This window comes from Antechinus flavipes, chromosome 5 (genome assembly GCF_016432865.1).
Source record: "Antechinus flavipes isolate AdamAnt ecotype Samford, QLD, Australia chromosome 5, AdamAnt_v2, whole genome shotgun sequence".
NCBI lineage: Eukaryota > Metazoa > Chordata > Mammalia > Dasyuromorphia > Dasyuridae > Antechinus > Antechinus flavipes.
In genome coordinates this window covers 100,508,002-100,518,358 of record NC_067402.1, presented here as the reverse complement: position 1 = coordinate 100,518,358, position 10,357 = coordinate 100,508,002, and the positions used below count along the sequence as shown (strand labels likewise).

General features: G+C 40.5%; 3 gene segments (V, D, J or C); all 3 read left to right on the top strand.

Annotated features, from left to right (window-relative positions):
• The first annotated feature begins 911 nt into the window (after positions 1 to 911).
• On the top strand, positions 912 to 1,599 carry LOC127538591 (T cell receptor beta variable 3-1-like). The segment is given in 2 exon segments: positions 912 to 1,051; positions 1,157 to 1,599. Coding segments are annotated over 2 exon segments (492 nt in total).
• A 2,580-nt stretch (positions 1,600 to 4,179) lies between these two features.
• Positions 4,180 to 4,925, top strand: LOC127538590 (T cell receptor beta variable 6-2-like). The segment is given in 2 exon segments: positions 4,180 to 4,477; positions 4,585 to 4,925. Coding segments are annotated over 2 exon segments (390 nt in total).
• Positions 4,926 to 7,763: 2,838 nt separating this feature from the next.
• On the top strand, positions 7,764 to 9,278 carry LOC127538589 (T cell receptor beta variable 3-1-like). The segment is given in 3 exon segments: positions 7,764 to 8,073; positions 8,195 to 8,488; positions 9,217 to 9,278. Coding segments are annotated over 3 exon segments (591 nt in total).
• The last annotated feature ends 1,079 nt before the right edge of the window (positions 9,279 to 10,357 follow it).

Genomic DNA, 10,357 nt, shown 5'->3' with positions numbered 1-10,357 from the left:
CTCTCCAGTTTGGTTTCATTGCTTTCCTCTCCATTCCCATTTCTGATCCTTTTCTCTGAAATTTGTCACTGTGGCCCCTCTCTCTTGTCAGAGAATAATCTCCACAAGAGGGCAGCAGCAAATGTAACTGATTTCCCCTCACGTGGCACCTTCCATCTTAAAATTTTAAATTTCATGAAATTATTTCTAAGCCATTTAACAAGATAGTTGATGATATGCAAAAAATGATTAACAGCCCCTTCCTTCCAATGCACCAAGGGAAAAGACAACTGTCTTTCTCAGCTCAGTAGTTCGCAATGGCAAAAGGGGAATCTTTTGGAAAAGCATCTTACCTCAATTTTGTGCTAATCAGAATATGATTGTGATCAAGATGGATTAGAAAAGAGAGGCCAAAAGGTGCTTGACTTCATGGAAAATCAAGATCCCAGACTAGAAGCCTAGATCCAGTTAGAAGAAGGGAGGTTTAAAAATCACAGAAAAAAAAATTCTGACAAACTCAAGAGCTAAGATGAAGAAAGCAATTTTATGCTCTGAAGAAAAAAGAAACCAGTTCTTTTCTCTGTATGTAGGTCTGTTGTCTAGCATGTAAATAGTTTATGTACATATTTTATCCTTGTTACCTATAGTAAAGTAGCTACTACCACAGAAGTGAGAATATGCTGTTATTATGAAAAATCAGCATAAGAAGAACTTTAAAATATTTGCCTTAACCAAATTTTAATATAATTGAAGTATGTGTGGTGGGCATAAAAGCAGAGCATTCATAGCTATCTGTTCTGCCAACACACACACACACACACACACACACACACACACACACACACACACACGCCTGCACCCAAGCCATTTCCTTTTGTGGAAGCCAATGAAGACAATGATGCTATAAACAGGGATAGTATAACCAAGCAAGGGAGTATCAGAGTTGTTCTTACATAGCACCAAGCCAAAACTCAGAGTTTTGAAGACAGAAATTCAATCCATTCTGCTGGACTTCACCCCATTATGGCCAATAGACTCTTTTGCTGGGTCTCCATTTTTCTCTTTGGAGCAGGTGAGTGCTGGGGATAGGACATTCAGAGATTTCCCCTTCCTGGATGATGAAATAAAGGTCCCCCACCTTCTATGTCCCAATTTCTGGCTTTTTCCCCTCCCACAGCACCCACTGAAACAGGAATCACTCAGACACCGAGATACCAGGTCACAAAGGTGAAGCAGGAGGTGACGCTGACATGTCAACAAAATATGGGGCATCCTACCATGTACTGGTACCAACAGGAACCACAGAAAGGATTCAGGACAATGTTTTCTTATACTTATAAGGATATGAATTTAAATGAGACTGTTCCTCCAAGATTTGACCCTGTATCATCAGGGAATGGTCACTTGACCCTCAAAATCTATCCTGTGGAAGCAGAAGACTCAGCCACCTACTTCTGTAGCAGCAGCAAAGACACAGCCTTGCAGAGTCATCTCCCAGCTGTGCAGAAACCTCCTGTCCCCGGCATAGGAAGAAAGGAGGGAGAACAGTCACCACATCAGAGATCTGGCTCACAATGGGAAGTTCTGGAGGGAGGAGGAACTCTCATAACCATGTCATAAGATAGTTTTGAAAGGAGCTCTCATTTCTGTTATTGATCTAATACAGTTTTCTCTTTCATTAGAAAATTCCAGTCTGCATTGGCAGGAGATCTTCACTGGAAGCATCCTACTCTGCTGAAATCAGATGGACAGTTTAAAACAAAAGCAAATTTCATTCTTTCATATTACATTACTTCTGGGACTTCTTCTTAAATAGTATTGCAATAAGGAGAAAAGACTCTCTTTGGAGATGTTAGGAAGTAGTTTTTTATCTTGTCAGTTTATTATCTGCCAACTGAATACTCCCTTTTTGTGATATCGTGGGGGGAACATCAACCAAATATGAGTGAGACTTCCTAACCTCCATGTAAAATACTTTGTTGACTTTAATATTTCTGAGCTTCCTTGGTGCCTGTAGAGGTAAAGAGTGTCCTGGTGAAATGATGGGCAAGGTAACTTCTCTCAGAGGCATGATGAGCCTCCTTTTTTTCTTGCAAAGACCTGGAAACTGTCCAACAAAAAAGCTTTGATAATATTCTTGGGTATATTTCTTCTCCGTCTTTTCTGATTGCCTTTTGGTGGGTACACAAACTGTCCTTGGAGAATAGATGTTGCCTTTGTGTCCTTCTATTGTACCCATTTTGATCCCAAGCTTGTGTTGCTCCATTTAAGGTACCCAGATATCCCTTGTGAATTAAATGGGACAAATAACGGGCATCTTGGTTTGCACCACTTTCCTAATAGACACTTACATGAAAACCATTTAAGGCTCAACAAAAAACTGCCTTAGACATGAGGTGTACAAATCTCTGGAGGTGTTTGGGACATTCAGGGAGGACCAGCATCTCTGGTGAACATTCACACTCTGGCAACACTCTCTCAGCAGGGCGGTTAAATCAGGCTGTGTGTTACCAATCATCTCAAATCCCATCAATGAATTAGAGTGAGGTGTACCCCAAACATGTGAAAACTTCTCCAGACAGAATGGCCAAATAGGAACATTTTGTTCCAATACACATGAAGGTGGCTGAAGTAGGCTCTGAGCTCTTAGAGTTTGAGAAGATCCCAAAGATCCCCAGGTTATCGGTAATGTCCAGCTAGCTTTCTGGAGGATTTCTCATCAATCTCACTGAGTAAACACCCTGTTGTAAGTATCCTTGTTTCAATTGTACTTTTCTAGAGTTCAGGCCCTCTACAGTTATTCACTGAATCCTAGTTCATTAGTAGTCATTGTGCAAATGTGCGAGTCCTTGGGACTTCTGTCTTGCTCTTGGACCTTGATGACTCTGTGGAGGGATGGTGAGACTGATGACTTTGTACAACTCTATCTCATTTAAATCAGATTCACATGCAGGTAGAAAATATGCATGATGTCATTGTTCCTCTTCAAAAATGAATGAACAGCAATACATCTCTATCTACATCATCATTTTTGTAAGTTTACTGAAGAGGAGTGAAATTTTCTTTGTAAAAGAGCCAAAATACAAACTCTAAACCACAACTCTCTAGATGCCAAGCAAACATTCAGAGAAAATATGATACCAATTACCAAGAATCCCCAAACGCTAAAACACAACACAACAACAACAACAACAACAAAAACCCTCCTATGTGAAATTCATAGTAATTCACAAGAAATCAGGTTATTCATATCAGTAAAACAAAATTGGTTTTAAAAAAGGTGGTTTTTCCATTATGACAGGTAGTTTGATGTATAAGCCTATGAGTTGATTGAGCAAGTTGTTAAAACTAGGTCAGGTGATTCGAAGGTTCAAAGCATGGATGTTCTAATTAAAATGGAGCACATTTCCAGATTTTTGCTTAATCTGGAAGTCATAAGAGAATGATTCCAACTGTCCTTTTCTTCATCCTCAACATTGCTGGTGTGTATGAAGAAAGCCAAATACACAAGAATAGTTTAAAATAGAGAAGAAGATAGTTAGGAATGAGTATGCTATAACTTATTCCTCTTTTTAACGGGAAAATATACTTGAAACAAAAATCTCATAATGACAATGGTTATCTCAGCTTTTTTTTTTTTTTTTTAAACAGGTATTCTGAACTTTAGGTCCCTAAACTTGAAAAAAAATATTTTAAAACCTGTTTTATATCTACAAATATATCTTAATACCTACCCAACATTACTGTTTATCTTTGTAGTGCTAGACATTTTATTTTATTCATGCATATTCATTGTGAGAAAGAATGCAATTACTGTTGAGTCATTTTTAGTTGAGTTCAACTCTTTGTGGACTCTTTTGGGGATTTTCTTGGTAAAAATACTAAAGTCGTTCACTTTTCCAGTTCATTTTACACATAAAGAACGTAGGCAAACAGAATCAAAGGGCTTGTCTAGAGTCACATGGTTAATAAATGTCTGAGGCCAGATTTGAACTTATGAAGATGAATCTTCCCAATTTGAAGCACAGTGCTCTATTCACTGCACCTCCTAGAGGCCACTTTCAGTTGTATCAATTCATTCAATTGAGAGTTTGTGAACCTATTTGTTGTTTTCTTAGCAAAGATATCAGCGTGGTTTACCATTTCCTTCTCTAGCTCATTTTACACATGAATAACTGAGGCAAACTGGGGGGAGTGACTTGCCAGGGTCATAGAGCTAGTAAGTATCAGAGGCCATACTGTGAACTCAGGTCCTGATACCTGGCCCAGTATTCTTTCCACTGGGTCAATCTAGCTCCTGGGTCTTTTGGGAGTGTTAAGGGACAGACAGATTTTATCCAGCTTAGAAAGTGATGCAACCGAGCTCCACCCCCAGATTCTATCTTCTAAGTCTTTAAGAGGGCAAAAAATCAGTTGAGAGAAATAACCCATTCTTCTTTCAATTACATCATGGGCCCCCCTCTTCTCTTCTGTGGGCTCATTTTTCTCTTGGAAACAGGTGAGTCTTGAGCAGAGATGGAAAATCCATTAGCAGGATGGTCACACTCCCTTGTCAACTTCTTAAGCCAAGATTCACCTCCTCTTTTTTGGATCTTTTCTTTCCAGAATCTGTGCATGCTAAAATCACTCAGATCCCAAGACATCTCATCATAGAGAAAGGACAGGAGGTGAAAATGAGATGTGAGCAAGATACTCAGGATGCTCGCATGTATTGGTATCAACAATCCCCAGAGAAAAGTCTTGTGCTTGTTCTTTACTCTCTGGGAAAGGACAATACAGAGAATGGTGATGATCCTCAAGGATTTAAAGCCCAGAGACCAGAAACCAACATTTTTATTCTCAGCAAACTATCTGCAGAACCCAGGGACTCTGGAATGTATTTCTGCAGTTCTGATCACAGTGATGAAAAGACATCTAATTTCTTTACACAAAACCCCTTTCTTTAAACCAGCACAGGAAGTAGGAGTTGGTGGGAAGGAAAGAAAGTGCAAGAGAACAATATCCAATATAAAAGCTGTCCAAAAGAGAAAGCAAAAATGTTTGTTGTAACCACAAATCAAAAATGAAGAGGAATAAACTAAATGCTTGAGTTGGTGGTTGAATTAAGTCCACAATCCATATGGTAGATTCTTCTTATCAGGTAAGTTTTCACATTTTGATCCACTGTTCCAAGCCATGTACGAGCCTACATATTGGGTCACTGTAGCCAACCCAGAGTTAGTTCCTCTGACTGGACTGAGACTCTGAGAATTAGAGATGTTGTTTTTAATGGGAAATCAAGGTTTTTGAAAGTGTTCAAAAAGGGACTTTTAGATTTTGATGACCCAGAAACAGAAGGTCCACGAAGTAGAGGGAAATAATATAACAAAGAGGTGAAATGATACACTTATGGGTGATTTTTTATATCAGGTTTCATAATTTAAATTTTAGTCATTAAAAAAGAGCAAACTTTTAAAAGGTTTGTGAAGAGGTGTCATATGACCAAATAAGAGAATTTTGGTGGGAATTAAATGTAAATTAATTTCTCAGATTAGTAGCAAGAAAATACTAAAAAATGTTAATTGAGTGCAAAATGGAAAGTATCTAAAGCTTAGGGTTTTGCCATGGAATAAAGTCTGATACAGGGCACCACAGTGAAGAACTATTGAGCACCAAGCTGTGTCATGGGGGCCTAGAGGTCCCAACAAGAGAGTGGGTTGGAATGAGCAAAATAAAGACTGTGAGAGGTCAAGTTTTCCAACACAATTCCTTGGAGACTGGTTCAATAAATATTTGTTATGTTTAAGTGAACTAAAATAAAAGATACCTACCTCATTATTTCCTTAGCACTGGCCAACTCTTCATAACAGGATTTCAAGAAAGCTATTTTCTGCCTTAGCAGTATCTGTAGAGAAATTTGGTGACTAAAAATTGTGGCGTCTTCCTATTTTTAGCTTAAAGGAAGAGAACTTGGAAGTTGATTAGATATATTGACCTTTGAACTTAACACTGGTATTTCCAGATAATTTAATCATTAAATGCTTTTTTGTCCCAAAGAAATTTTGTGTCACGATTCTATTGGATCCTTTTTGCTTGGGTAAAAAGGGGTCATTATGGGAAAATTTTAAGATGCCCTGAACTAGTTGACACTTTTACTGAGTTTTGCAATATATCTAATCCAAGATCTGTTCATAGGATCCATTTAGGCCTGGAAGGCCTCTCAGAAGTCACTTGGATCACCTCCTTTCTTTTACTGAATAGTGAGACTCCAAGAGGGAAAATTACTTACCCCAAACACTTAAGTACTGAATACCATATGTAGGATTTTAATCCAGGGCCTCTGACTCAGATCCATTACTTGTTCTACCGTACCAATCTCACCAGTGTGTCCTCATTAGTCAGTCTGTAGAAACCTGTTCCTGATATTTTTGAGGTTAGGGTTTTTTGGGGAGCCTACTAGGGTTAAGTAACTTAGATCACAGACCTTGTAAGTATTTGAGTCTGGATTTGAATTCAAGTCCTGAATCCAGGGCTGGTGCAATACTCCCTGTGTCCCCCAGCTGCCCCGATCATATTATTGTTATATTATTGCTGTGGACTTCTGCAGCATTAATCATGGATTTCCAGAAGGTAGTGTTGTCCAGATCACAAACCACAGAGATATGGAAATTTGGAGCACAAAGTTAGGAGGAAGGAAGAAGGTACACTTTATATGAACCATTTCCATGCTGTTGACTCTCCCTTATCTTTGTGCCATTATTTCTTCATTCTTCACAAAATAAAGTTAAGACCTTTATCCATGTACCACGTATGAAGTTAGGAGAAATTTTATGACATGCTTGGGGGTAACCCAACTCTGACCTAACCAGCTGTGAAATCTTGCACAAGTCCCTTCACCATTGCACTCACGTTCCTCCTTTGCACAAATGGGAGTTTGAGCTTGATGATTCTGAAGACTCTCCCCATAGTATGACATGTGCTCCCCCATAAAAGATGAAAGAAGGATGAAGTATTTGATGAGCTAAAAGTGCATAATAGAGAGGGGCTTATCTTCTGACAAACGTTAAGTTTTGTTCATTGCTAATTGTGTTCCTTCCCATCATTGGGTGAAATGCTCCTTTACCCTTTAGTTCGGTTTCATGATTTCCTCTCCGTTCCTGATCCTTTTCTCTGAAATGTGTCTCTGTGGCCCCCTTTCTCCTCACAGAACTCTCTCCACGAGAGGGCAGCAGCCAATGTAACTGGTTCCAACCCCCACTGGCACCTTCCCTGATAGGGCTTTAAACTCCATGGGATTATGTTAAGCAATTTAAGGAGGTGGTTGGGAGGCAAAAAGAGAAGAACGACTCCTCCCTCCCCAGACACAAGGGAAGTTACTCAGCTCAGCAGCCTGGGATGCCAAAAGCAGAGATGATGTGGAAAGAGCCCTGTCCCCCCCTCACACTTCTCCCGTGTGGATGTGATTGTGCTCAGGCTGGATTAGAAAAGAGAAGTCAAAAGATGCTTGAATGTAGGGAAATCGGACATCCCTGACCAAAAGCCAGATAGAAGCAGGGAGCTTTACAGTCCTAGAAAGGAGAACCATTCAGGAACCGGAAGATCAGAGATAAAGAAGCCAGTAAAACTTCCCTGAAAGCAAAAAGAAAACAGTTCTCCTCTGGGAATGTCGGTCTGCTTTCTCACATGTGGACCCCTTGGGCCCCTGTCCTTTCTCTGGGGCAGTTACTATCCCAGGGCAAACCCAGGACTGAGACTGAGCTTCTGCAGTGAAAAATCAGTGCGAAAAGGACTTCACAGTGTTGGACAGAACCGTGTTTTCCTATAATTGAGGTTGGCCATGGAGGCAGGGAGCCAGCAGCCACCTATGGGCTCTGTCCACTATGTGGCGCCATGTCACCGCCACCCCCCATTCTGTGGGATGCTTTGTGGGATCCAATGAAGACACTGTTTCCATAAATGGAGACGGCCAAACCTTGCTGCCCCAGGGCTTTTATACCTCATCCTTGGGCCAACACCGAGAGACAGAAGGCAGGGACCCAACCTCTTCTGCGGGCCCTGAGCCCATCATGGCCAACAGACTTCTTTGCTGGGTCTCCATTTTTCTCCTGGGAGCAGGTGAGTGCTGGATGGAAAAGAATACCCTCAGTCTGGGGAGAGGAGATCCAGAGCTTTTCCTTCCCTGGAGTATGAAGTGAAAGTCCCCCAGCTTCTGTGCCCCAATTTCTGTCTCCCACAGCTCCCACTGAAACGGGAATCGCTCAGACACCGAGATACCTGGTCACCGAGGTGAAGCAGGAGGTGATGCTGAGATGTCAGCAAGATTTGGGGCATGATACCATGTACTGGTACCAACAGGAGCCACAGAAAGGACCCAGGATAATGTTTTTTTATACTTATAAAGACATGAGTTTAAATGAGACCGTTCCTCCAAGATTCCAACCTGCATCATCAGGGAATGGTCACTTGACCCTCAAAATCCAACCTGTGGAAGCAGAAGACTCAGCCACCTACCTCTGTAGTAGCAGCAGAGGCACAGCCTTGCAGAGTCATCTCCCAGCTGTGCAGAAACCTCATGTCCCTGGCATAGGAAGAAAGGAGGGAGGGAAGTCACCACACCAGAGAGTTGACTCACAATGGGAAATTCTGGAGGGAAGAGGGACTCTCATAACCAAGAGAGGTTTCAAACAAGCTCTCATTTCTCATATTGGTCTAATACACAGTTCTCTGTTTTATTAGAAAATGCCAGTCTGCATTGGCAGGAGATCCTTACTAGAAGCCCCCTACTCTGCTGAAGTCTGAGGGATAGTTCAAAATAAATCCAAATTTCACTCATTCACATTACATTTCTCTTTGTGCTTTTTTCCCTCTTAAATCATATCATAGGGGAAGTGAAGACCTTATTTAGAGATGATAGGGAGTGGTTTTCTACCTCCTTTCAGGCTGTCACTTCACCATCTGCTAACTGATTACTCCATTTTTGTTTTGTCAGAGGTGAGACATCAACTAGAATGAGTGTAATTTCCTAACCACTATGTAAAACATGGATTTTAGCATCTCTAGTTTCCTTGAAAGTTCTAGACATAAAGAATATCATGGTGTAATGAATGGTCCAAATAGTTCTCTCAGGACAATCATGGTCTCCCAATTTTCCTGCAATTATCCATCTAAAAGCTTTCATAGTATCCTTGGGTGTATCCCTTCCATATCTTTCCCCACTGTCTTTTGGTGGCCATAGACACTGTCCTTCTTGGGGTACAGATGTTGCCCTGGTGTCCTTCTGCAGTGTGCGTGTTGATCCCAGACTTGTGCTGCTCCATTAAATAGGACCAATAATGAGAACCTTTGTTTGAATCACTATCCTATCAGATTCTTATCTGAAGCCCCTTTAAGGCTCAACAAAGAACTACCTCAGATATGAGGTGTATATAAGTACAGGGTTATATGTGGTGTACAGGGAGAACTAGCACCTTTCATGAACCCTGATACCCTTGGCAAACTCTCTCATAGGCAGGCTGCATCAGGCTCTGTGTTACCAACATATCTCAAAGCCATCAGAGAGTTGGGGGAATGTCTATCTCAAGCATGGGAAAACTTCCCTGGATAGAGTGGGCAAAGGAGAACAATTTGTTCCAATGGACATGAGGTGGTTGAAGTAAACTCTATGGAGCTTTTACAATTTGGGAAGACCCCAAAGATTCCATGATCATCCATTCAATCCTGGTTCATTGATAGTCCTCCTGTTGAATTTATGCAAATGGTGGGGTCATTCTGACTTTTTTCTTGCCATTGAACCTTGATGACTCTGTGAAGGGATGGTGAGACTGATGACTTCATACAACTCTGTCTCATTTAAATTCAGTTCAAAAGCAAGTCGTAACACTACCTATTCTGTTATTGGTCCCCTTCGAAAATGAAGATGAATTGCAGTACATATCTGTCTAAGTTATCATTCTTGTAAGTTTCTTGAAGAGTAGTGATCATGTGGAAGCTATTTTCTTTGTAAAAGAATCAAAATGTAACCTATATACTAAGACTCTAAATGCCAAGAAAATATTCAGAGAAGATATGATAACAGTTACCAAGAATCTTTGAAATCTAAAAATGTCCTCAATGGAAATTAGTAGTAATTTAAAAGAAATTAGTCTATCCATGTCAAGAAACCAAAATTGATTTAAAAAATTAGCTTTTCCAATTATTACATGTAGTTTGCTGAGAAGCCCAAAGAGCTAACGGAGGATGTTATTAAAACTAGGTCAGGTGCTTCCAAGGTTCAAAGAATGGGGAAGGAGAGAATTTAATCTGGAAATCAAATAAGAAATGGTGTCATGCCTTTAATGATTCCAACTCTTCTAGGCCTTATCCTTAATTTTGCTGGGTAGTAAAGAGAAGATCCAATTCA